Source organism: Alternaria alternata, assembly GCF_001642055.1.
Source record: "Alternaria alternata strain SRC1lrK2f unplaced genomic scaffold CC77scaffold_11, whole genome shotgun sequence".
In the NCBI taxonomy this organism is placed as follows: Eukaryota; Fungi; Ascomycota; class Dothideomycetes; order Pleosporales; family Pleosporaceae; genus Alternaria; species Alternaria alternata.
The window spans coordinates 187,578-211,825 of record NW_017306200.1 but is presented as its reverse complement, the minus strand read 5'-3'; the positions used below and the strand labels follow the sequence as shown (position 1 = coordinate 211,825).

Here is a 24,248-nt window from a genome sequence, read left to right as displayed (position 1 = left end):
ACGACAGGAGCCATGGGTATTGGCTCGCAAGATAATACAAGAACCGTAGTCCCCCGGCTGACCTGTGCGCCATGGACAACTGTTTAGGCATGATCTGGGCTGTTCTTCTATCGATGCAATGTTTCTTTTGTATCGCCAATAGTTTTCGCGTCTATTTTCCTTTGCTGCTACGCGTGGTCTGGCCGCTTGCATTTCTCAGCGAGCACTGACGTCAGCATATGTTTAAGGGCTCGTGCGGAAACTTCTTCAGAAGCCTTTCAAGTGAGCTGGACCATCCATCTTGCATTTGTTTATGGTTCCGATCCGAAGTTCTGTCAGCACACTATAAACTCTCAGAGTCATCTCAACAATGTCCCCACCAAGAGGGCTGCGATGGCGGTCACACCCATTGTTCATCGTCTTCACAGTGGGCATGGGCGCATTCGTGGATCTGTTCCTGTATGGGCTTATTGTACCGGTACTTCCATTTCTGCTTAAGGACCGTATCAATCTTCCAGATTCGCAGATTCAAAGCACTATATCAAACCTTCTGGCAGTCTATGCGGCCGCTTCCTGTGCAGCGTCTCCCATTGCTGGTATCCTAGCCGACAAATGGTCCTCGTCTCGACAGCTGCCGTTTCTCCTTGGGCTTGTACTGCTTCTCCTTTCGACTATCCTTCTCGCTCTCGGACGTAGCGTTGCTGTTCTGGCCATTGCGCGGTTCCTGCAAGGAGCGTCGGGCGGCGTGGTGTGGACTATCGGCATCGCTCTCGTGATCGAGACCGTTGGGAACGAGAATCTAGGCAAGACTATGGGCACCATTTTTAGCTTCATCTCAGTCGCCGGACTGTTCTCGCCCATGGTTGGAGGGCTCCTATATGCCAGGACTGGATACAAAGGCGTCTTCGGCGTTGGCGTAAGCTTGATTGGTATCGACTTTATTTTGAGAGTGCTCGTCGTGGAGAAGAAGGTGGCCGCAAAGTACTCTAGTCCTGATTCACATGCCTCGGAACCAGACGGAAATGACCACGAAGATACAGAACAAACACCTCTTCTACCAAACAGCCACTCTTCGATTGATCGTTATCGCTTGCCCAAACCCACGAATCGCTTTACACGTAACTTTCCTATCCTCATGCTGTTCCGCGATGCTAGTCTCCTGACCGCTATCTGGATCGGCTTCATGCAAGCTCTTCTGCTTGGGTCTTTCGATGCTACCGTGCCGCTGGTAGCTTCAGAGCAGTTTGGCTTCGACAGCTTGAAAGCTGGACTGCTCTTTCTACCGCTTGGCGGTGCGGATTTCTTACTGGGCCCAGTGTTTGGGTGGTGTGTCGACCGCTATGGTACAAAACCAGCAGCCGTCCTTGGATTTTCCTGGTTGATACCAGCGCTCGCACTACTCCGGCTTCCGACTGAATCAGGTATAATCCAGAGGCTAGACAATGGACGTCTTATCGCACTCTACTCCGGACTATTAGCGATGAATGGAGTGGGTCTGGCAGCAATTAACAGCCCCAGTTTCGTTGAAGCTGGCAATCTTGTCGAGAAGTATTATAAGGCGAACGAAGACATGTTCGACCAAGCTCCGTACGCACAACTTTACGGCATCAACAGCATGGTATGGAGCGGTGGACTGACTGTAGGCCCATTGCTGGCAGGGAAACTAAGAGAGACGATTGGGTACGGAAATATGAACGCGGTGCTTGCTGGTATTTGTGGATGTACAGTGGTTCTGGCGGCACTCTTCGTCGGCGGTAGAAGAAAAGATTAGATTCGTGTACAAAGAAGTATGGTTTCTTTGGACGGTATCACCTAATCATGAAACCATGGTATATCCTAGAGTCATTTGCGGTACTCTGTATTGGTTGACACTCAAATAAACCTGATAGACACCTTCAGGCTATGATTACTCGAGTACAACCACTCGAAAAGAGCTGTCTCATGAATAGTACATCGGTCAAGGCTACTCTGCAATATCAGGCATTGAGATATATGGTTTGGCTGCTCTTTTGCTTTCCAGAGGCTTAGAGGCTTAGAGGTGATTTCAAAGCTCGTCGGTTTATCTTAGGTTAATGTTGTAGTCGGCTGGGTGTTATTGCTCCAAAGAGTGGAGGAGTAGGGTAATAGTTTTCCAACCCTACTATTCACCATGTCTTACTATGACTTTTTCATAGTAATAGTGGAATTGAACAGAGCTAGCCTATACACTCGCCCAGTTTTGGTGTCCCAAATATGATTGGGCTAAGATCGTTTGTTGCGAAATGCACTGAACGAGTTCCTGTGGAGTTCCCATACAGTTCGCTTTGTTTGTCTGCTGCTCTTAGAATACAGGACGTCATGGTATGTCGGCAAACGCGGAATCAATGTCTCCTAAGAAGATTGCCGGATTGTCGAGACTATCCCACATCGAATCCCCAAAAGCGAAAGTATCTGTTGAGAATTCTGCTGGAACTTGCAGTGGCGTTGGAAGAGCTCTACGCGACTCCTGAGTTTCGTCCGCTTCAATAGTTGTACACCCAGGCGGAGGCTGATTGATGGTCGGTGCATTCGGATCAACAGGCAAGAACTTGGTATCGTAGAATGACTTCGCCCACTTTGTCTTAGCAGACCACTTCGCAAACGCCTCATTGTTCAGGACCAGACCATCAGGACGAGATGTCGACACAGCATCGTAGCGTTGCGAGGCTTTTTCCAAAAGCGACGAGAAGTCGATGAATGATCTCAGAGCTTTCACATCCCAGCCGTCCACCTCGATCAAACTCGCTCGAACAAGCACAACGAAGATGTACGCAAACTGCGCAAAAACGCCGAAAGGAACGAGAGGATAGTGTTCGACAGGCAGCTCCAGGTATATATCTGTGTACCTTTTCGCAGCGTCCATGCAGTGCCACATGCCGTCTAATCGCTGCCGTAGGTCCGTTTCCTTGACTGTATGACTGGCTAAGTTCCCAAATGAGCGTTCCCAGATGGCAGTTCGGGTACAAGCCTGCTGCAAACGCAGCACTATCGCTGACATTCCGTTCGCGGATGCTAGCTCAATATTATCGAGATCGCTGAGGAATGACTTGGCGTAAAAGCTCACTGGTGCATGATCGCATTCTGTGCACATGGCTTCCTGCATGATGCGCTGACTCTGTGCCAACTGTACAAGTAAAAGGTCGCTTTTATATTCTTGGGCTTGCGTCAATGCTTCAGCACACTTCGTAAGCCAAGGAGACCAATGCAAAGTGTCGATTTTGCGGAACGATGTAAGGGTCTGCGAAGTTAGATAGAATGTTCCAAGCACTGCGCGTCTCTCGTCATTTGTTACGACTTTCGCCGGTTGTGGTACGCCATGCGCCTGTGAGGCTGCCATCAAAGCCACCTTTTCACAGAATCCTGGCGCACGGTCGATTTCTAGATCATGGGTGAGCGCCATGGTAAGATGCAGGAGTACTGTGTGGCTTGGCGGTGCGAATAGATGTGGGTTATACCAATTGCCGAACACTAACATGCCTAGAGTATCGATTACAGAGTCAGTATATGTCTCATACGCAGTATGTGGGAGTATTTACCCTGAAGCAGATCTAGCGACTTCTCGCCATTAATCAACATCCTCTCGGACACTTGTCGCATGAGATCCTTCACCATCCGCTGTTGAATTGCTGTGTCATGAAAGAAAGCTACCGTCTCGATAGCCTTTAAGAGAAACGGCTTGCTACTGGCCAAGCTAGAAGCGTCGATGCCACTTGGAATTACCACAAAAGGCATGTGAGGCGCCATAAGCCTCTGGTAGCGATCGAGCAAGACGTCGGTATGTGTCGCGTTCATCCCTGTTGATACGTGTTCGGGATACACTGTCTCGAGTGTTGGGTCGTGAGCAGAGGCCAAAAAGTCGTTAGATCTTGTAGTGTTTGGCGTTATGACTAGTGATGTTGGACACATATCATCGCTCTCCTGATATAACCCGTTCATTTGCTGTGATATAGGGCTCCGCGAATTCGATTCTGCCGATATCGCTTGTGCTTGTTTGATGGCCAACGCCTGAGCTATGTCTGCGAGCTTTGTTTCAAGATTTTGCAATTGAGCAGATCGTCTGCTAGCAACTCAGCATCCTAATCTACAGCGGAAACATGGCTCAAGCTTAACTTACGTGGTTTTTCTTGCCTTGCGTTTGCGCTTCACTGGCTCCCGAATCTGGCAGGTCTTGTGCAATCGTATACACCTAAGTACACACTGAATTAGTGTCTTGTTTCCTGCGCATTTTGCAGATCGCTTTGCCGTGCTATCCAACGAACGACAATGCGGTCACTGACCTCTCGCAATCGCCGTTTCCTGGGCGCCTGATGCATTTGCTCTTGGCCTTCGCACAGACTGTGCATGATCCATGATGTGTATGAGTAGTGTTCTGCGAAGTGACTGTTGCTTCTTCTATTTCTTCATTCGATGAATCCATAGCGACTGAGGTGTCGTAATAGCAGGTTGGCACTTTTTGGGAGGCAACAATGATGAGGAGGAGGAACAGACTAGATGGAACTAGGTAAAGCGACGGATGTATCTGCCCGTCCGTCTAAACTCCGAAATCTCCAACATGACCTTTACGGCGCAAAGTTCAACCGTTCAGTAGGTCCTCGTGTGCGCCTCCATATCGTTTACCTGCTATGGGAAAGGTCTGTTGTGCTTTGTAAAGATCTTCCATATCTTCATCAGTCAATTCTGATAGCCTGCTGTTCATGATGGCACGCTCGATGTTGGTGGATCCAGGAATAGGAATCGCCCCCTGACGCGCTACCCAAGCGATGGCAACCTGCGATGTCTTGAGGCCTTTGCGATGGGCGACCTTCTCAACGGCCTCGACAAGTTTGTAGTTTTGATCGAAAACTTCAGGCTTGAAGCGGTCGAACATCTGAATTCGAAAGTCATTTGGCGACAGATCATCGATCTTTTTGAAATTGCCCGTAAGCCAGCCTCGTCCGACCGGACTGTACGCGATGACAGGGATGCCGACTAGGATTCTGTTATCAATGCTCATCTTTCAATGAGTCCAGGGCGCATCGACTTACGTTCATGGCACGTCTCCATAATGCCATTGTGGAGCGGATCGGGTGTAAACAAACTCAACTCAATCTCTACGGATGCGATGGGATGCACGGTGTGAGCTTTGCGAATGGTAGTCGCGTTGACCTCGGACAGGCCAATACCACGAATCTTGCCCTCTTCTACCAGCTCAGCCAAGGCTTTGATAGAAGTCTCAATGGGCGTGCGGGGATCGACACGGGCTAGAATGTCCTTAGCTAACAATCTCATGAGCCTTTAGAGTCCTCATACCCATCTCGAATATGTCAATCGCCTTTGCGCCTCCCAACCCTTTGAGAGCTTGTTCTACGGATGCGCGAATAGCCTCCGGACTTCCTGCTGGTCCGGTGTAACGGTCGTAGGCACCTTTGATGTTGAGGACAACCTTCTCAGCATCCTGGGGGTACTTCTCGAAGTAGTATCGCAGCAAGTGTACCGAGTTTGATTCTGGCGTGCCATAGTGAAGCCCTCCATTCCAAAGGTTGGCACCCTGGTCCAATGCCTTTTTCAGTAGGCTTGTTTGATGCTCACGCTCAAACTGGGGGAACGGAGGAGGGAAAGTCAAGCCTGAGGAGTCTGTTAGGAGTAGTTCTCTTCCGTTTTGTGCATGACAGCGTACCCATCATTCCAAATCCGATGGGGCCTACAGGTTTGCCACACACACGTGAGGCTGCTGCTCTTCCGATGCTCATGATGGAGGGGTTATTACAAAGAAAGCACTCTTAGGTAAAAGGCTCAGCAATGAGAACGAAGATTTGATTGCGATCGATGATGCGGTTGGTAGAAGCGACTGCTACGCTCTTATAGCTTCATTCTGAGCGGTACTGCGAGCGAACATACCGTCCGCTCCCGCACGTCAAGCATGCCTCGTTCGGCGCTACGATACATCTTTAGAAGAGTGAGAAATGAAAGCTATTGTTCCGTTCCCGGTGGCACGGTCGCATGGCTTTACGGTGTTGAGAAGAGATGGAATTAGGGAGACGCGCGGTAGCAGTTCACTGGGCCGTCGGTACTTCGGGCGCTGTTCCAATCTCCGCTCCCGTTCGAACAGCGGCTCGGCACCCAACTCAACAGCACATAACAAGAACAGGCCAAAGCCTCTCTCATAAACTGATACCCAAGAATCAGACCGATAATGACTTCTGGTCCTTTTCGTATACCATAATCCTCAACACTACACTCGTAGAATCGTTATCCGCCTTCAGTACATGGTCTTCCAAATGAATGAAACCTAAATGCTGGTATAGTGGAAATCCCATTGGACTTGCCTCAAGCCCAACATCGAAGCCAGCAGTCATGGCTTGATCGATACCCCATTGAGTGAGCGCAGTACCTGCGCCTCGCCGACGATAGTCTGGATGGGTCGCGAGCAGAGATAGGTAGAAGTTCTGGGGGTATGTCTTTTCCCAATATTTTGAGTGGGTGTGGTTCATCCCTTTCTCAAACGCCCCCAGTCGATTTACATCGGCATCGCGTCGCGGAAACTCCTGGCGTATGGCCCAGTTCTCTAGCTTGGTGACACAACCTAAAGCTACTCAGCGGCATCCAGATCAGGGTTCACGCATGAATGCTCACGGTGTATCGTCTCCAACGAGCAATTATTGTACAGACTGGTTAGAGCCTGTGTCGCCGTTTTCTTCTCATTCCTCTCCCAGATTGCGAAAGCGAATATTGTCGCTACTGCTTCTCCACGATCTTCGCTTTTCTTGTCCAATGACGCAACTTCTTCAGCTACGAGGAACGTGATGTTTGGGGTATACAAGTAAGTCTTGAATACTTGTAGCCAGAAAAAGTAGTTATCATCAGGATATTGATGCCTGTACCTGTAAAGCCACACGAATGCTGGATCGTCAGGTAAGCTGGCGAGGCCGACTGTTGTAACGCGTGGCAGATCGCGGAGTTCTGCTTGCCTGACCCTGAATTGCGACATACTGTTCGAAGAGCAACGAGGCGAACGGCCGCCTAAGGTGGTGCTGACCCCTCCATTTAACATTAAGCAAAAGGGACTTGGAATAAGCCACCAGTAAGTAGGATTCTCTGCCCTTGGCCTGATGTAGAAGGTGCAGCTGTATCGAATGGCAGGACCTGTACGTGAGCAAGGGGGCGGTTGGTTATCGGCTGTCAGGGCATGCACGGGTTATCTGGGCTGTTGATAAGTCGCTCGCGCACACTCACAGTGTCCGCCACGTCTTTTGCAACAAGACGTCTACGCGCTATACATCTAAGTAATCACGATATTCTTCTGTCGCAGAAAGAGCACTGATTACGTCATCGAATGATATGTAGACTAAAGTCTAATTAGCTAAATCAGCTGTGCGTATCCTAAGTAGGGATGGAACAAAGCCTGTTTGCGAAGGGACAACCCAGATTAAGTTAGTATCCGTGTCACGACGGCTGTCTGTATGAGGCCGCGCAGTATAGCGATATGTCGACAAGATTCTTATCATCAATTTGTTCTGTATGCCTTTCTCAAAAAACTTATAGGTCACATTATGTTGAAGGTGTTGAATATTGAAGTTTTGTTTTGATACCAGAAAGCCTGAAGGTTAGTCTGGAATAGGCAAGGTCCTTTGCCTGATTCACCAACGAGGGCGTCAACTAATGGTACACCGCCTTGTGTAACATCCAAGTTGAACTTATTTGGACACCGCTGCATGTAAGGTTGTACATGAAGCGCACGACTTTCACAACTGCGTAACGTGCGATATGACACCTACTCAAAGATTGTTGGTCGTCAAGAGCATATTTGGATAATGTCTAAGGCCACAGTACATGTAAGATGAGTGATGACCAAACTGTCGGCATGGAAGCACTGGTTGCCCTGATGCCTCAAAACCGACGCGTTCGATTTGACTTTAATTCTTGCGCCTGAGGCGGTAAGCTGTGCCCAGCAAATGCGCTTGATCACGATTGGTTTGGCTTCAGATGTATGTCCACGTATCTGCATAGCCTGCAGGCTGTGCAACTCAGTTTCACATATGATGTCGTCGTTGCCACGCCCCTCATTTTTCATCACAATCTCTTGCGGTTCAGAGTCAGCGTATACGGCACCACTCTACTACTCATGCGCCATGGGTTGGATGCTCGCCAATAAAAAGGCAGAAGTGTGTTGCTCGATATGCGACTGCCTCGGCTTCTTTCACACGCGCGGCTCTAATAAGCTTCAGCGTCCTAGCCTTACTGTTCTGCCAAATCGCTCTTTCGATGAGTTTAGCAGATCGGCCAAGCAAGGATGTTGCTTCTGCGATGTTGTTCAGCAAAGCTTTCAGCTATTGCAAGATGTGCCAGTAGAGATGCGGGTCGAACTTTTACTCTACGGACAGTCACCAGCTGAGTTACATGCGTCACTCAACAAAGATATTCACGAAGTGGTGGAAATTTATTCATGCTCAAGTAAGCTTGCTCTATTGTGAAGCCCTTCTGCATGGGTAGCTCTGGCTAAGAATCGCCATGTAGCAAACACAAGGCAGAACCCTATTGTGGGAAACGACGTTGCCAAAGTGTCGAGCTTGAATGCGTCAGTGCAGTTCTTGAGGGAGAATTTCTACAGTTGCAGAACTGAGCATGAGAAATGTCACGATCCCAAATGTACCTACCTCCCGAAACGCATAGTCGATATATCTAAGCCACGATACCGGGTTATCGAACCAGCTGCTTACACAGAGGGCGTATATGCTACTCTGTCGTATTCGTGGGGCGGTCGAGGTTTTCCAATGACCACGTCCCAGAATTATCAAGAGAGGAAGCACGGCTTCGATCGAGACGCGCTGCCTATAGCTTTTCAAGATGCGGCTGCGATGGCGTGGAGCCTTGACATCCACTATATTTGGATCGACACTCTTTGCATAATCCAGGATGATGCCGCGGATTGGGAAGATCAGGCCGCGAAAATGGGACAGATCTTTGAGGGCGCTGCCATCACAATCGCAGCCTCTTTGTCCACGGATCCGTATCAGACTTTTTTTACAGCACGGGAATCCTCGTATCAGGAAGCCGAACTATATAGCGAGTTCAAGGGAGAACTTATCGATGTCGTGTTCAAAGCAAGGAGGAAGATTACTCGAGGAATTCACGCCAAAGTTGGGCGTTCGAGGGACATTGATCCGCTTGACAAACGTGCATGGGGTTTGCAAGAGAAAATGCTCTCGAGGCGACTTATAGCCTTCACCGGGGCAGAATTGCAGTGGACGTGTAGAACACTCAAGGCGTGCGAATGTCACCATAATACATCTCCATCGCAACCACTGTTTCCCACGCCTACTGGACCGATAGCTGCGAACGATTTCGTGAAACTCTCTAAGAGTTGGAGCCAGATCGTCGAAGAATACTCAACCCGCAAATTGAGGTACCCTGCCGACAAGCTACCAGCTCTGGACGGTTTAGCAAGCAAATTTGGGACCGCAACCGGATGGACGTACATCGCTGGTGGATGGAGGGAGACTATACTTTATGATCTAGTCTGGCAACGCGACCTTGTACCAACCGTGTCGTCTGCGGGCCGGTGTGGCCCCAGTTTCTCGTGGGCATCCTCGCCTGGCGCTGTCAACTTTCGGTTTGCACGTCACTCGTATCCTGGTCATCGAATTGAACACACGACACTTGTCGAATTTGGTTACACAAGTGCTGGCAACCATGTATATAGCAAGGCACCAGACGCTTGGTTGAAGATTCGAGGTCACACTGTGTCAGCTGTATTGCGACGATCTTCTCACGGTTTTCAAGCATACAACATCTGCATCGATGAAGCGACGTATTCGCCAAGTACAGATCAGCGGGCCACTTGTGAATTCTCTATTGATGCTTCGATACCGCACTACGATACGAAGAGAATTCCCGGAGCATTAGAAAATCGACCAAATGAAGCGTCGAATGGACCTGGCGATCAAGACAAAGAGCAGTCGATTCTACTCTTAAGCCTTTACTCTATCCATCACCAGCGACACCTGTACCATAACTTCTTGATACTTGAGAGATCTAACGACTCTGTTGACTCTTATCGGAGGATTGGTGTAGGTACAGGCAAGATGTACCGTGGAAAGGGCCGCGAGGATGGTTTTCCAAGCGAGCGGCAGCTAGTCAGACCATTTGAGTGGCTGTTACAAGATCTTGAAAAGGGTGGTCGCCGCTTCGCTGACATCGTGGAACGAGACCTGCGCGTACGATAGTCTTGTGATGTGCTGCATCACATTTAGCACTGTCAGCATCATGCTTAGCAGCACTCCTACATCATTTCTCGGTCACCCGGTATGCGTGGTAAATCGTGACGGTAGCTGCCCTGTTTGTCTAGACACTCGTGGCATTTGTTTTCTCCGGTCGCGGCCCAATTTGAACAATCGTTGGTGATGCACCTTACGGAAGACATGTGCGCCAGATTTCTGATTGGACAAGCGGAGAACCTATGAGATACAGAGTCTAGTAAGAGGTAAGTGAAAGGATTGGTGGTATGTACAGTATTTGACAACTGTAGGACGTGGGAGAGGACAACTTGTGGAAACCTTATACACAGCCCAACCGACCCCGCATCTGCATCGCCTGATGCCTGACAAGGTGCATGATTTGTCGCAGCAGCCTCTCGCTACTAGATGTGCATATAAACCCTAGGGCTCTTCTCCACACGGTCTCCGCATGATAGGTCAGTATACCACGCCACGTGGTTGTGGCGAAGAGCTACGACAACTTCAGGTCTTGCCGTCTACTCCAGTCTGACTTGTTTTCACATAGTTCAATCATGGGGAATAGATTCAACCGATCTCATCCCAGATTGCAACAGTAATTTGTGAAAGTCATCACACGCATTCGATGAGCTGCACGGTTGGCCCTGATTCCTGGTTTTCGGTTTTGTGGTAGCTTTCTTTGTGCAGAATCCACCAGTGGTCATGATTATATTGCAACTCAAGGCTAGCCATCAGAATCTCTGCGGTCACAGGAAGACAATCGAAGAAATGGTTCATATCAAAGCGCAGGCCTGTGGAAGCCCCTCCAAATATTCCCCCGGCATGTAACCTGCTCCGACCCTTTCATACAGCGTTATACCATCTTGGCTGGAGGTCTCCTTCGGCCTGACCACTAGTATACAATGTGTCTTCTCCTCGGTAGCCCGCGAGCCTTTCTCGATACCTAGAACGATCGCCATGAGCTCTGGAAGCTCACAATCTTTTGGATCGTCGAAAACGATGTCGCATCCGTGCTTCCTTCCTCTCGGGCATTTAAAAGCTTGTGACTTTCCCATGAATGCATTGCTAAAAACTGAATCTGATGAAGTTCGCCATGGTGGTGACCGAATGTTTTGCCAGTCGTATCCTTGCCAGGGCAGATGGAGGTAATCAATACCACCAGAGACTGACATCCAAGACCAGGACGGCACATGCTCTCGATCATTTGGGAATGCGATCCGTTTCAAGTGGTGCGTATCCTCTCCACGACGCCATAAGAGACTGCGGCGGAGGAAGCCTTGATTGCTGCCATCGTCCAGGACGCCGAATCCGCCTTTCACGCCCATCGTCCTGATGAGACGCTGCTGCAAGCCATCGATGGCTGTTGGACGGTCATAGTCCGATGAGAGCTCGAGTCGAGAATACTGTTGATATAGTTCTTGAAACCTGGAAATGCGTTCACCGTGGTTGGCTGGGTCGAGGATCTTAGGAAAGTCTGGATCTCCAAGTAAAGCAGCAAGTTGGCTGGTAAGTTGGCAACACAGTCAGTTTCCTTCAAAGAAGATCTAAGCAAGACGACCCCGAGGCACGGCACTCACTTTGTCATTTTTATCATGGTTTCGCATCGAACTCCACGGCCACATTCCCAATACATTTGATACTCGGTGAAGAACACTGTTCGTCGAGCTAGAGCATGCTCCTGTAAGACCCATCCACGCTTGTGCAAGGCACCCTGTAGTACATGACTTCGAAAATCTTCAATGAAGCTACAGACGTAGATCGTACCACCGTCGCCATCACGACCTTCGTGATTCAAAGCGACGGACGTTCTTGCTACGCGAGGCAGCAGAAACCCTGATCTTTGATCAGTGGCACAGCTAGCGGCCAGAACGCAGTATGCTCCACTGTACACATCTTCCATTCGCTTGAACTCATCACTGAAATCACCGTCTTTGCCTTGTATAATGCAAAGCGAGTCTATCCAAAGATACTTGTGTCCCAAAGCCCGAGTAACCTTGATGGCATCTTGGAAGGTTCGGGGTAACGCTGTCAGCTTCATCCCCTTGATATGACTGTGAAGGTTTTGTCGGGTTGTAGAAAAAGGCGAAGAATCGCCCCATCGGTAAGAAAGTGCGATCCAACTAACAGCGTTCTTGCCTTTCATCTCTTGAAGATGAACGATATCGTCTCCATCTTTTCCAACGTACATGAGACGGGTTGGCATTGTGGTAGTCGCATCGGTCTTTAAACGCAAGTCTTTAGACGTTTTGCACGTGTGGGAGTGCATTTTGTCGCAGTCATCAAGCCAGCTTCTTACGATGCCAAAATGCTGAGGCGTACCGACACTCGGAAGCTCAGCAAGCCCGACCTGGATGTCATGTGCTCGACTGTTAGGATCTGTGTCGGCAACAGCAGTGAGTACATAGTGGACGATCGAACTTCAAAGCGCTGGCTTACCATTGCTCCGGAGTAAGGTACACACGGGATTTTTCGCACCGCTCATATACATAGCAGAACCCATGCGGTAGAAACGAACCTCCTTGCACTCTGTGGAGGCGTATCTTTGGTGAGTCTGCCATAGTAAACAGCACAGATTGCAGAGTTTGGCATCCGCATTGCATTTCAGTACCCGGGTCGTGTATGACTTCGAGAAATTCGTCTGTGGTAACTGCTCACCAAGCTCTTTACAACCCGTGCATAGGTCGGCTGAAGGCAGGCTCTGAGGTGAAGGAGTTCCGGCAATAGTTACCAATCGAGATAAGAGCTGCGCGGCAAATACGTTGTCTAGTTCGAGCTGCCAGTCCTCTGGGTCCAATGATGGATGATCATAGTCAACCTTATGAGTTGTAGGAACGCGAAGATTGGTTGCAGTGGATATATGAGGGGCAGAGGGCGCCAGCAAGCGGGAAGAGCTGTCGGTTCCCACTGGCTCGGGTCTTGGATCCTGAAACCGATCCCAGTAGCGGTTCCCTTTCTGAGTTTGGAGGATGCGACTCAAATCTTCCTCAAGCTCATCGGCACGAAGCCTGACGTTATGTTTTGGTTCCGGGTTTTGCAGTCCAGTAGGTTCCGTAAATAATGATTCAGTGATGTTGAATGTTGGAGTGATGCCATGCGCGTTAGGAGTTTCAGCAGCATCATCAAGCTTTGCCGATTCTGGCGCAGTGACTTGAATCGTTGGATGAGAATCATGCGCATCTGTAAACGTCTGGGTATCAGCGGACTCAGTAGATCTCGCCTTGATATTCTTCGGTGCATCAGCCTGAGATACGAAGCCACCGCCCTTAGGAAGCTCAACAACCAACAGCCCTGTGCGGACAATTTCAAGAAGATCACCGAGGGCGGTTTTTTCTGAGCGGCACAATGCGTCATTTGACATGTGATCCATCCAGTGTTCCACCACGCCATGTACCTTTGCGATTCCAGTAGCGCGTTCGCGTTCGTAGAAGAAGTCAGAAGTACCATATGTTCCCAAATTACTATTGTTGAACTTGTTGAGTCGCTCCATATCATAGAGATACCATATGGTGCATTCGAAGATGATACAGCCGAAACCCCAAAGGTCGTATAACCGGGAACGCTTGGGCAGACCTTGGCCTTGTCTTGGTGAATGCGGACCAGTTTCAGGGGGTTCGTAGCGTCTCGTACCGTACCCAGCATCGGTATCCACGTGGCGCAATGAAGTTACGTCCTTGTGGATCTTTGCCTCACCCCAATCGCCGATTTTGAGTGTGCCGTAGGGACATGTGGTATCGCGGAACCAGAGAATATTAGCAGGCTTCAGATCTCCATGGCGGCAAACTGCACCGTGAGCAGCGGTGAGCGCTTTTGCAAGGCCGCGCAATTGCCCAATCAGCCATTTCATCAATTCGGCCGTCCGCGGAAGTTCAGCTTGCTGTTTCCAAAAGTCGCCAAGGTTTCCTCCATGGGCCCATTCAAATAAGAGGAAGTATTCCAGATCATCCGGTGCACCGCGTTGGAACGATGTCAGAAACCGAACGATATGGTCCTTCTCGAGCGTGTTCATCATTTCAAGAGCCTTGACTTCGTTTTCTACATCAGTAGCAACGTGTTTTCCCCCTTTCCTAAAAGCTTTAACAGCAACCACGCAAGGTTCGCTTGAGACCTATACAGGACAATCACTTTAGATGGACGAAATACAGACAATGAGTTGAACATACCGGATCAAGCAGGTCCTCGTGATGCGCCTGGTGAATTGTGTACTTATGAACGATGCCATGCGCCCCACTGCTCTTGTGTGTGCTTTGATCGATGAAAGGGATTGGGCAGCGTTCGTCGAAATGACCATTCTGTTCTTTCGTTGAGAATTTTGGAGCTAAAAACATCCACTGGGCGTCCTCAAAATTATTGATAGAGGACACATCCCATATAGGATCTTCAGCTGCAATTTGGCTACTGTGACCAATTTCCATACGTGAGAATAAATGGTTTTCCGAATTGTTCTTCAATTGGTCTCCAGACCACGCTGAGAGAGGCAGGCTGCCATCTGGAAAAGGATGATCCATGAAAAGCTCCATCGCTTCATAGAGATGATCGTGTTTTATCCAAAGTAGGATAAGGAAGACGATCCTCGAATTCTTCAGGATATGATTTGCAAGCGCTCGGTTGTCTGAGCTTGCAATATTCGGTTCAATTTGCATGAGTCTAAGCACAGTGTCAGCTGGATCTTCTCCGCTGCCAGCTTGATTCATCGAGGTCTTCGGCAGTATGTCTTGGAGGATGTCTCGTGGGAAGAACTTTTTGTTCTTCGTCTTTTCAAACATGCTCAGTTCCAAGGCAAAGGTAATGCGGTCCAAAAGGCGCTTCCGCAGTGACTTAGCAGAAACGGGCTTGGAATTTGAGCCTAGCGGAGTGCTGTTTCTGCAGTCGAGGCCTCTCGTATGCTTGCCGTCACCTCCCACTACCTGCTCGCCATGTTTCACTTCCTCTTTACTGTCTCTTCTTGTACCGATGCCGGCTGTTTCCGATCGCACAATAGCCATTTCGTCTGGCCAGACTGCTTGAAACATACGAATGCGCTTGCGAAAGGCTGCGATAAGGCTGGCAGCGAATGTACTGAGCCCAATAGTTACATGTCACAAGACAAAGGTATAGAAGCTTGGGGTGTGAGACATTCGACAGTGGCACTGCGGCATCTCGAGATAAGCTATCATCCGTGGCTCATCGCATCCGCTGTCGTGGATTCACCGGAACCTGACCTACGCTTCGCTGCAGAGGAAACAGCGACAGCAGGTGCATGCTCTTACCAAAATGCCTGTACTGGCATGGGCGATTCGCCTTACGAGATGGGATGAGGCTCTGCCTTGCGAATCAGCAGTCGAGGATCTGACTAGTGAGGATGTCTGGAAAGCGATGTGCATACATCGGTGATCAAGCGCATATGAACATTATTGTGGCTGGACTCGACGTGCAGCTCATATGTATAAGTGGCTGTCATGGGCTCTAGGAAGAAGGCAGCGGTAAGGCAAAGTGCAGCGGCAACCTGGAAGCGGTACGAAGGACCTCCCGTGTGGCGAATGTGGGGTCCAGCCTAGAGTCCTCCCACCATCTTCTATGCGACACGCTAGAGCCATATCACTGCCAATGGAGGAGCCCTCGTGCTGATCTCAGCCGCGCGCTAATGTTGTTATCGGAAGATCGCAATCTTGATTGTGCTCGACCACCGTCGCGATGCGATGAATGACACTGCAAAGGGTTTCGCCATGAGGCAGCTAAGGATGCCGTTCTAGTACCCAGATAGACAAGGTACAAGGTCGCACAATCGAGCAATAAGAGCTGCTCAGACAGGATTCTAGTATACCCAGATAGGAAATCGTTCACTTCATCCTCGAGCCTGCCATTTGGCAATGTAGACGGTGCCCACCGCACGGAATGCGATGGTGGGATGATTGATTGATCTGGCTGTGCTGCGTCCACGAAAATGAGCCCCCAATGGTTGGAGTCTAGAAAGATCCATGCACACCACCTCGTATCAGATACTGATGCCAGCACATGGTGTCAGCTGAACCAAGCCAGCCTTGGAGGAGAGGTTCACTTTGCCTGATCTGGACGCGCCACCATGCACCAGGTATGGCCATATCCGCCCCAGGAGTTGACATCGACGAGACATCGTGGATCAATTTCCTCCAATCCTATAAACTGCCAAGTCTCAGTAGCGACAGAACTAGTCACCCAATCGAAGAATCTCAGGCGTGGATCTCTCGACTCAGATACTTCCAGGAGACTGCAAAAGACCCACATATCGACTGCAAGATATGGCCGAACACACCGACCAGACCCTGAAAACGCTTGAGCAGCATGACACTGTACAGAAATACTTGGTGCACTCAGATGAAAGTACTGAAGAAGTGATCATTGCGGGGATTTCTAATGAATATGGTGTGGAGAATCATTTTGCTAGGCATGCATCTCAAGGCAAGCGATTATTATAGATCTGTGACTTTGGGCTCTTTCTAACAAACGAAAGCTTCTGGGGGGTTTCTCAGCGCCATGCAAACTGATGTAGTACAGCCGGCCAGAGCAGCTGTGGCAGCAAATGAAACACACGAAGAAAACGAAAGTCCATCATCTCGCCCAAGGTCTATAAGTGTTAGCAGGTTTTTCCCCAACTTGAAGTCTCCTAGGGAACCGAATGTGAAGGGCCATAGAAAGACACAATCTGAAAATATTGCTGGACAGACGGCCACAACAAACATCGAAGGCAGAACACCACCACGGAGAAACCGTTCCGCAGTTAACTCTCTCTCGTTAGGGGTCGAATGCGGCCAGCAGATCGACCAAGGGAGTGAGGTCAAAAAAACACAGTCGCAAGAGCCCGAAAAAACTGGTAAACCGATACGCACTGCCGTTTTTGATCGACCGCGTCTCGATCATCAGCTCGTAGTAGCTTTGAAGGACGACGATTCCACTCATAGGAAGTTTCTACCAAACGGCGACCTCGCCCGACTGGTCACGCAGGAGTTGGTGGATCGTGAATTGTCAAGATCAAAAAAGGAATATTTCGCGACAAAGATATTGCGCCGATCCTGGCTGTCGTCGAACAAGTATGTCAGAGTCGAACCATCCATGGAGCATGAGTACATACGCCATGGGCAGGTCGGGTTGCCGGATGGCGCGGCGACTCAACCTGACGTGCCATGCTACCAGAAAGTATTTGCAATTTTGATGTTCATGGGTCGACAACGTAAGATAAAGGCTTTCGTTAAGGAACAAGTTTGCGATACAGATCTTCCTCTGGAGGTTAAAAACTTCGAGCTACGCCGCCGTAGCGATGATCAGTCGGTTCTGAAGTGTCTCAAAGAACCCAGCGACATTGAACAATTTGTAACCTTCCAGTGGCGGGTTCTCGCACGCACGTTCCACAAAACAGATGACGGAAAACATCCGCACTTCGAAGCAACTGTAAATGAAGTTTTGCCTTTCACATCGTGGAAATTCACGGGGCGTTGGGGCGCGTCCGGTAAGGTCTACAAAGCTGAAGTACATCCGGATCATCATGCATTCGACGAGAAAGAGGAAAGTGGAGTCTGTCGCAATTTCCGTGCTGACTAACTATCTGCTTAGGTTCCCAATAACGTGGTTGCAGTGAAGATCTGCGTCGACGACCCCGAGGCGTCCCATGAACTCAATGTGCTTCGAAACTTGCGCAAAAAGGAACATCTCCATCATCACTTGTTGTCATTGGTCGCGTCCTACAAGCAGCATGATTCCCTCTTTTTGATCCTGCCATGGGCGGAAGCGGATCTCAATCAATATTGGAAAATGAACAACCCAACATCGCTGGGTAAGAGCGCCGAACTCTCTACTTGGCTGAAACAACAGTGTTGTGGCATAGCTCAGGCGGTCTCCCAGATCCATCGTTACAAGACGACATCTGGCACAACGATGCTCTCCGAAATCACTTCCCGGAAGCCAAAAACCAAGTCTGCGCAACGCCACCCACAATCGAACCAGTCGCCCGAGCCTCGAAATCCAAAACTTCTTTTCGGTCGGCATGGCGATATCAAGCCTGCGAATATCCTCTGGTTTCCTGGCAAGCGGTCTGACAAGTGCTTTGGAACTCTAAAGCTCTCTGACTTTGGAACCACGCAGTTCAGCGATGGAGAAAGAACCTTCATGCAAGGTAGTTACGCCGTACCATATTCGAGATCCTATCAATCGCCCGAATGTCGACTACCGGGTGGGGAGCTTAGTAGTCAATGTGATGTCTGGGCACTGGGATGTGTGTTCCTGGAATTCGTATGCTGGTATGCTGGTGGGTATGAGCTTTTGAAAGAGTTCGAAAATGACCGTCTTCATGCAGGCGGCTACGAGGGATCATCGTTCTTCTTCTTCAAGCCTGGAGACAGTCCACAAAATTATGTGCTAGGGCTCAAAGCGCCAGTTATCAAGGTAAGAGTCCCTGGCTATAGATCAGAGTACTGGGGGTATGACTGACTATTGTCTCTCAGATGATCGAGACTTTGCAAGAAAGCTTGCAAGTCGACAGCGCGTCGAATAGGCCCTTGCGGGATGTTCTACGTTTTGTGGAGAACGACATGCTCGTGATCTCTTACGACGGTGCTTATGGCGGGGACCGACTCAGCGGAATTGACAGACTTACTTCCCTGAATTTCCTCGGAGTGCAACAGCCAACAAGGAATCGTCGGAAGAGTGCCGGTTATATTGCCCGTGAACTAGGATCAGTTCCAGAATCTCCAACAGAAAGGCTGGATAGGCTTCACGATGATTTGGATGGGCAGGGTTCCTCTTTCTGAAGCAGCTCTCCTCTCTCATTATCATATTTCCATGCTAGGCGACTCTCATCCCGTGTTGTCCAAACAGGATGATGGGCCTCACGAGCGATTGGAGCCTTCTGACGAATGAGACAGATCAAGAAACTAGGATGGGATTGTGTTAGGCTTCAGTTGGATTTATGCTAGCGTAATGGGCTGATGTCGTTGTATATACGAGAGGGGGTTTCTGGCACGTCGTCATGGCACGAGGCGCTTCCTTCGTTCTTTGCCTGTTTATGTTACGACCTGACTATACGTTAGAAGGGCCTAAAGTCGGAAAGCAACAGCAACGGCTCCTGACAGTTACGAGACAGCACCGAAACAGCTAAGTCATGGCCTGACTTTGTTATGTGATGTGTGATGATAGTTTTTGAACTGTAGATCAAGGTACAATGATGACGGTTGTAGCATTATATTTGTTCCATTTTCTGTTTCTTCCACATACGACCATAGGACACTGAAAATTAGGCTTCCCGTCCGCTCAGCCATATACAAGCAGTGTACCGGCGGATTAGTAGTTAGGTGGGTGACCACTAGCGAATCCCCGCTGTTGTATGTTTTTGTTTTTGCACCTCATAGTGGAGGTGGAGCGGGCCAACATGTTTTGGTGGCCGAGTATTGGCCGAGCGACAGCTTTGACGATCGACCAAGGATAACATATAGTATACATCCAGTTTTTTTGGAGTCGGAACATCACTCATGTCGTCCAACGCCGTTTTCGTTGCAGAGGTCAAATGTAGTCGTCGACTCAGCATTAGAAACGTCAGTACGGCATATCATGAATTGTACCTGGCCCTCCGACCACAACCACTCTAGAACGACAGTGTCTGCCCTGCCTCCTTGGTAACAGCAGCCTTGACATTCGCGCTTCCCAGCAACTCATACTTGTAAGGAAAGCTTTGCGCATTGAGCTTACCCAGTGGCGCTGTGTTGGCGCTCTGTCCGCCGAACAGGACGTCCTCAACAACTGCAAATCCATCCTCTGCACTACTCTCCGTGTAGACCATCTTCTTGCCACTGTTCTCAAAGACGGTGCTTTGAACGAGAGCTTGCGCGCCCATGCGGGAGTTCACGCCCGTAGACTGCTCGTTGTAGTAGTTGTTGAAGATGTGCGCTGTGCCGAAACGGAGAAGCGGACCGCGACTGTTGACGCGGTAGAAGTGGTTGTTTGCGTATGTTACGCGGAGGTGGCCGGTATCTTCAGCGGCATTCTTGTCGGAGTGCCCTACAAGAGTGCCTTTGGACTGTTTCGTGTTAGTCACTGTTCAGTATTGCAGAGTGACGTGAGAATATTGAACTTACATGATTGTGGAAGTAAGTGTTGGAGATGGTGACAAAGTCCGCAGCATGCGAAAGGTCGACCAAGCCGTCATAGGTGTCTTTGCCCACCGACTCATCACCAGAGTAATCGCAATGGTCGACCCATACATTCGTAGAAAGCTGGATGGTAGTGCCATCGCCGTATGCAGCAGGCACTTTGCTGATCTTCATGTTGCGCACGATGACATTTTTCTGGCCTAGAATCGTGAGACCAATGCCAGTGAGGGCTGCAGAGTGTCAGTTAGGGATCAATGAGGCAAGTGGACATTAAGGGCATACAGCTTCCAGTCTTCCCGATGATGGTCTTATCCGAGCTAACCTGGACCTTTGCGGCACCACTGATGGCTCCTTGGACGACAATGTTCAGAGGTCCAGTGGAGTTGGCCGCAGCCGAGAGCTGGGGCAAAGTGCTGACAGTGGTAGTAGGACCGCCAGCTCCGCCTTTGGTGCCTCCATTTGCCATCGCATAGCCAATGTTAGCAGCATCTGTAATGCTAGCTCTCTTCTGCAGGGCCTTCGCCGGTTCTTCCTGGATGGTTGGAGTAGGCGATGCTGTGACTGCGGTTACCGCGAGGAGGACGAGAGATGTAGGGAACTTCATGACTAGTGTTGTTGTGATGTTGTGTATCTTCTGCTGGAGATTTCACGAACATGCTGAAGCTGCATTATGTATAAACTATCGGCGTTTGAACCGCAATAATTCTTGCTACTCATCTACACGAAGCTGAAAGTGTGGCTTGTTTTCCGACAGCTTCATATCAACGATGAACTCTCTTAGGTGGGATTCGATCGCGAACGGCGCCGCGGGAGCATCCGCATGCACCAGGTACCATGCATCTCTCCGCATGACCAATGTGTGGCTTGATACGGCAGCTCGGACGTGTATTATGGCTACATCCGAACGTTGGCTGATGTATGCGAAACATCTTGGTCCCGGAGAAACCTCTGGTTGGAGGAAGTCGAAAAGCTCCGATGACCCCAGATTTCTGTTCGCTCAATATCGAGAGGCAGAGTCTGGGGAAAGTGTTGGCTCTAGGAAATTCTGCGGGGAAGGTTCTTCCTTGGTAAATCTTGAATGAATGCATTAGCCGATGAGGCGCATGATTGCAGTCGACGCTGATCCAAGTTGGCTCTCGGCGTCTTCCAAAATGTACTCCACAAGCGTGCGATACATGAACTCGACACGTAGGAAACCTGAAGATAGTTAAGAGGCTTTTTAAAACAAAGTAGTTTGGAAATCCGATGTCGTGTCCATGAATTGTGGCTTAATCAACCTCGACACCTCTTGTGAATACGACCATGCGTATAGAGGCGATCCCTGTGCTTAACTCCAACGATGCCTCTGATATCCAGCATTCGTTCCACCGACCATGATGTTCGCATTCCCGTTGGCTACTGCGAATCCTGCGCAACTTCCGTCAGGCCTTGTGCAGCCGTCGATGACCGCTAAGATTCCTACCGCCAAGTCGATGCTGTCTGGTGTGTCAGATTAGTCTTCACCAAAGGTGGCAGAAGCTGAGCATACCAGTAGCTACTCTCGTGGCCTCCTGTTCGACCTATACCAACAACGACAGTATCGATTCCATGCCAACACAATGCTCTCGCCTCTCTATTCTCAAACTCGCAGGGCGTCCGGCCTAGGCTCCGAAGATAGTGGTAGCAGACGATGAGGTTTTCGACGCTAGTGTAAGCGATGTCTTCTGGTCCGCATACCAGTTCGTTGTCCGAGGTGGTTATTTGAGCTGTAGAGTATTAGGTGATGTCACATACGAGTACATGGCCCATGAACACGAAGTCTTACCAGTCGAACCTCCCGGCAACGGCAACTCATATAAGTCAGCTGAAGTCAGGTTAAGAGATTCTAGTGACGGAAGCCCTGGACCCGGGATGACTTCAGGTCGATCGTCAGGAATTATAGCCGCATGAATGGTCAACGTCAACAGAAGTGAGACTTGAGAGAACGCCGTGAGAAGCATGATGGGGAACGAAATGCTTTGAGTGTGTCCAAGATTCTCTTTGCCTATTCTAACCGGGAAGAAAGATATATTTGCATGCGGATATTCCTTAATGCAACGTCGCGGTATTCACGAATATCTGCTGTTCGTCGGTTTGTTGGTAGCGTCCATTGTTGGTGCTTCCAGTAGACTTCAGGTCCGCTTGCCTATACACGTCGCATACATTAGCTTCGGGAACAGACCATGCAGACTGGCGTGATCTACCAACCAGTATAACTTAGCATATTTGCTAGAATATTTCTGCAGACTCGTTGGACAACATGATAGACTATGTGTGCCCAAGGTTACAAGCTGTGAGCCCTAGCGGTTGACAACTCATGCGATCACGGGTCGGCACATGCTCGTGCTACAATGCGCAAACTACTTCAAACAGAAGGCCTTCCACAAAAGTCCAATTCATGTCGTGCTATAGGTCTGCTTGTACCTTGCGTGATTGCGGATGGTTGCAATTGTCGCGAACGGCGTCATGTCGCAGTGGTAACACTGACTCAACTTCCAGGATATCCGCCTGGTCGGGATCTAATCAGGACCTGGCTGGAAGAGATGCGACCGGCTTGTTATGAAATCTAAAATTGATCCAGCATGCGTTCCGGGTATGAATGCGAATGCGGAGTTGGGATCTCCGAGAAATAACCGCGGACGGAGAAATTGGAGATCCTCCGAGAATAATCCAGCATGTCGAAAAGAATACTAAACTCGTTCCTAAAATCTGGAAAGTAACCGCTACCTGCGAGTATAAAGCGCGTGTTGTTAACTGAAATGAATGTCATCGCGCGATGCAACAGAACACAGATACAATGCATATGCAATATTACCATGTTTCTACCTATCTCTCCCTAACCTCTCCTCGTAGTCATCTACCAGTTCGTATGCCGGCCTGAACTTGGGCTTCGGGGCGCCGTTCTCTCTCTCGGCTTGCGGTACTTGTTGCGTAGACGGTTGGCGCACGAGCTTCGGGTTCGGGTGCGTATCAGTCGTCCCGCCTAACGAGGTGTATCCACGGTCGTATAGAGAACAGTAGGGTATGTTGAGGAAGCGTATAAACTAGATGTGTCAGTAAGCAGGTACGAAGTCGTATAACTCCCACGTACCGTCCATATATCCACGTAGTGCCAGTCTATGACGGGATGTATCCGTACAAAGGCCGGCCACCCTGAGTCTGTTGGGTCGAAATGCTTCAAATGCTCGCCATGCGGATCCGTCCGCCGTGTCCCCACTAATATCGCCTTGACCGACGGAGTGTCTTTTAAGTAGTCGGCAAAGGCCGCTTTCATAGGCTTTGCATATTCCAAAAGGGCCAGCGAGTATATCTTGCTGCTATGCGCGACAAACTCCTCGACCTCGGGAAAGGGATGCGCGTCTTGTATGTATACGCACTGCACCGCGGTCTCGATGCTGGACGAGGGATTCGACGTCTGCGTCAGGCCCCGTCTGTGCATGGCGCAGAGGTATAGCACGAGAAGGACGAGGCAGTCTTTGCCGCCATTATACGATAGGGAGAGCTCTTGCAGACTACATAGCTGTTAGTCCCCAGCTGCCGCACCGCCCCGCAGTGTAGTCACCAACCTGTACTTGTCCAGTGCCTCCCCTATGACGCTCAGCGACGTGCGAGTCTGCTCCTGCACATTCTTGACGCGCTCTGATACATCCTTGGCGTCGAGAAACGTAGCTATGCGGTCATTGATGCGCGTGCATAGCTCGTGGAAGGGCAGCGGGGTATCGGAGACGAGGGGATCTGAAAATCCAGAGGCGGTGTTCATTGCAATAAAGGTACGCTAATCACGACATCAGATGCAGATGCATGCGATTACGGTAAGGGCAGGTATGGTGTCGACGATTGGTCGTACGGGCGTGCTGGTTCATGCCATGATGCATGTGTCGGCCATGCCAGGAGAGGCGAACAGGTGGAGGTAGCCTGTGCTCCTATCGAT

At 49.8% G+C, this 24,248-nt stretch overlaps 12 protein-coding genes across 12 annotated transcripts; 5 read left to right on the top strand and 7 right to left on the bottom strand.

Annotated features, from left to right (window-relative positions):
- The first annotated feature begins 340 nt into the window (after positions 1 to 340).
- Positions 341 to 2,162, top strand: CC77DRAFT_989496 (MFS general substrate transporter). The gene is made up of 2 exons (XM_018536290.1): positions 341 to 1,339; positions 1,412 to 2,162. Exons 1-2 carry the CDS (start codon positions 350 to 352, stop codon positions 1,748 to 1,750), a joined length of 1,329 nt encoding a protein of 442 aa, XP_018385519.1. The 5' UTR covers positions 341 to 349; the 3' UTR covers positions 1,751 to 2,162.
- Positions 2,033 to 4,601, bottom strand: CC77DRAFT_96771 (hypothetical protein). Its single transcript, XM_018535759.1, has 4 exons — positions 4,275 to 4,601; positions 4,112 to 4,183; positions 3,534 to 4,054; positions 2,033 to 3,474 (listed from the first exon to the last, which is right to left on the bottom strand). Exons 1-4 carry the CDS (start codon positions 4,412 to 4,414, stop codon positions 2,315 to 2,317), a joined length of 1,893 nt encoding a protein of 630 aa, XP_018385518.1. The 5' UTR covers positions 4,415 to 4,601; the 3' UTR covers positions 2,033 to 2,314.
- On the bottom strand, positions 4,571 to 6,048 carry CC77DRAFT_1070693 (putative aldo/keto reductase; the record flags this gene model as incomplete). The annotated part of the gene is made up of 4 exons (XM_018529114.1): positions 5,654 to 6,048; positions 5,287 to 5,601; positions 5,022 to 5,237; positions 4,571 to 4,965 (listed from the first exon to the last, which is right to left on the bottom strand). The coding sequence occupies exons 1-4, from the start codon at positions 5,724 to 5,726 to the stop codon at positions 4,571 to 4,573; spliced, it is 999 nt and encodes a 332-aa protein (XP_018385517.1). The 5' UTR covers positions 5,727 to 6,048.
- A 110-nt stretch (positions 6,049 to 6,158) lies between these two features.
- Positions 6,159 to 6,964, bottom strand: CC77DRAFT_1061567 (acyl-CoA N-acyltransferase; the record flags this gene model as incomplete). The annotated part of the gene is made up of 2 exons (XM_018528446.1): positions 6,159 to 6,559; positions 6,610 to 6,964. 2 exons carry the CDS (start codon positions 6,962 to 6,964, stop codon positions 6,159 to 6,161), a joined length of 756 nt encoding a protein of 251 aa, XP_018385516.1.
- A 788-nt stretch (positions 6,965 to 7,752) lies between these two features.
- Positions 7,753 to 8,597, top strand: CC77DRAFT_96700 (hypothetical protein). Its single transcript, XM_018535740.1, has one exon. It carries the CDS (start codon positions 7,929 to 7,931, stop codon positions 8,445 to 8,447), a length of 519 nt encoding a protein of 172 aa, XP_018385515.1. The 5' UTR covers positions 7,753 to 7,928; the 3' UTR covers positions 8,448 to 8,597.
- Positions 8,598 to 8,699: 102 nt separating this feature from the next.
- CC77DRAFT_901442 (HET-domain-containing protein) lies at positions 8,700 to 9,494 on the top strand (the record flags this gene model as incomplete). Its single annotated transcript, XM_018533587.1, has 1 exon — positions 8,700 to 9,494. A coding segment is annotated over one exon (795 nt), but the record flags the coding sequence as incomplete, so codon positions are not given.
- Positions 9,495 to 10,722: 1,228 nt separating this feature from the next.
- On the bottom strand, positions 10,723 to 15,663 carry CC77DRAFT_1094990 (HET-domain-containing protein). Its single transcript, XM_018529769.1, has 5 exons — positions 15,571 to 15,663; positions 14,369 to 15,506; positions 12,645 to 14,313; positions 11,786 to 12,584; positions 10,723 to 11,711 (listed from the first exon to the last, which is right to left on the bottom strand). Exons 2-5 carry the CDS (start codon positions 15,215 to 15,217, stop codon positions 10,982 to 10,984), a joined length of 4,047 nt encoding a protein of 1,348 aa, XP_018385513.1. The 5' UTR covers positions 15,218 to 15,506; positions 15,571 to 15,663; the 3' UTR covers positions 10,723 to 10,981.
- A 799-nt stretch (positions 15,664 to 16,462) lies between these two features.
- CC77DRAFT_1050335 (kinase-like protein) lies at positions 16,463 to 19,415 on the top strand (the record flags this gene model as incomplete). The annotated part of the gene is made up of 4 exons (XM_018527620.1): positions 16,463 to 16,586; positions 16,675 to 17,732; positions 17,772 to 18,599; positions 18,659 to 19,415. The coding sequence occupies 4 exons, from the start codon at positions 16,463 to 16,465 to the stop codon at positions 18,962 to 18,964; spliced, it is 2,316 nt and encodes a 771-aa protein (XP_018385512.1). The 3' UTR covers positions 18,965 to 19,415.
- Positions 19,416 to 19,451: 36 nt separating this feature from the next.
- CC77DRAFT_963346 (hypothetical protein) lies at positions 19,452 to 19,662 on the top strand (the record flags this gene model as incomplete). The annotated part of the gene is made up of 1 exon (XM_018535663.1): positions 19,452 to 19,662. A coding segment is annotated over one exon (210 nt), but the record flags the coding sequence as incomplete, so codon positions are not given.
- Positions 19,663 to 19,794: 132 nt separating this feature from the next.
- Positions 19,795 to 20,903, bottom strand: CC77DRAFT_1031357 (pectate lyase-like protein; the record flags this gene model as incomplete). The annotated part of the gene is made up of 3 exons (XM_018526659.1): positions 19,795 to 20,226; positions 20,285 to 20,529; positions 20,582 to 20,903. 3 exons carry the CDS (start codon positions 20,901 to 20,903, stop codon positions 19,795 to 19,797), a joined length of 999 nt encoding a protein of 332 aa, XP_018385510.1.
- Positions 20,904 to 21,626: 723 nt separating this feature from the next.
- On the bottom strand, positions 21,627 to 22,278 carry CC77DRAFT_935879 (hypothetical protein; the record flags this gene model as incomplete). The annotated part of the gene is made up of 3 exons (XM_018534465.1): positions 21,627 to 21,774; positions 21,828 to 22,044; positions 22,113 to 22,278. 3 exons carry the CDS (start codon positions 22,276 to 22,278, stop codon positions 21,627 to 21,629), a joined length of 531 nt encoding a protein of 176 aa, XP_018385509.1.
- A 733-nt stretch (positions 22,279 to 23,011) lies between these two features.
- Positions 23,012 to 24,203, bottom strand: CC77DRAFT_1020634 (adenine nucleotide alpha hydrolases-like protein). Its single transcript, XM_018525093.1, has 3 exons — positions 23,884 to 24,203; positions 23,409 to 23,829; positions 23,012 to 23,361 (listed from the first exon to the last, which is right to left on the bottom strand). The coding sequence occupies exons 1-3, from the start codon at positions 24,075 to 24,077 to the stop codon at positions 23,140 to 23,142; spliced, it is 837 nt and encodes a 278-aa protein (XP_018385508.1). The 5' UTR covers positions 24,078 to 24,203; the 3' UTR covers positions 23,012 to 23,139.
- Between the last annotated feature and the right edge of the window lie 45 nt (positions 24,204 to 24,248).

Excerpts from the sequence above, each read along its gene's own strand:
- CC77DRAFT_989496 (XM_018536290.1), top strand. The coding sequence starts at position 350 with ATGTCCCCACCAAGAGGGCTGCGATGGCGGTCACACCCATTGTTCATC. Across the intron at positions 1,340-1,411 it reads ATGGTACAAAACCAGCAGCC|AGGCTAGACAATGGACGTCT; the intron begins GTCCTTGGATTT and ends GGTATAATCCAG.
- CC77DRAFT_96771 (XM_018535759.1), bottom strand. The coding sequence starts at position 4,414 with ATGGATTCATCGAATGAAGAAATAGAAGAAGCAACAGTCACTTCGCAG. Across the intron at positions 4,184-4,274 it reads GGAAACGGCGATTGCGAGAG|GTGTATACGATTGCACAAGA; the intron begins GTCAGTGACCGC and ends GTGTGTACTTAG. Across the intron at positions 3,475-3,533 it reads GTCGCTAGATCTGCTTCAGG|GCATGTTAGTGTTCGGCAAT; the intron begins GTAAATACTCCC and ends TCGATACTCTAG.
- CC77DRAFT_96700 (XM_018535740.1), top strand. The coding sequence starts at position 7,929 with ATGCGCTTGATCACGATTGGTTTGGCTTCAGATGTATGTCCACGTATC.
- CC77DRAFT_1094990 (XM_018529769.1), bottom strand. The coding sequence starts at position 15,217 with ATGTTTCAAGCAGTCTGGCCAGACGAAATGGCTATTGTGCGATCGGAA. Across the intron at positions 12,585-12,644 it reads TACCTTACTCCGGAGCAATG|ATCCTAACAGTCGAGCACAT; the intron begins GTAAGCCAGCGC and ends TTGCCGACACAG. Across the intron at positions 11,712-11,785 it reads ACCATGATAAAAATGACAAA|CCAACTTGCTGCTTTACTTG; the intron begins GTGAGTGCCGTG and ends CCAACTTACCAG.
- CC77DRAFT_1020634 (XM_018525093.1), bottom strand. The coding sequence starts at position 24,077 with ATGAACACCGCCTCTGGATTTTCAGATCCCCTCGTCTCCGATACCCCG. Across the intron at positions 23,830-23,883 it reads GAGGCACTGGACAAGTACAG|TCTGCAAGAGCTCTCCCTAT; the intron begins GTTGGTGACTAC and ends ACAGCTATGTAG. Across the intron at positions 23,362-23,408 it reads ACTACGTGGATATATGGACG|TTTATACGCTTCCTCAACAT; the intron begins GTACGTGGGAGT and ends TGACACATCTAG.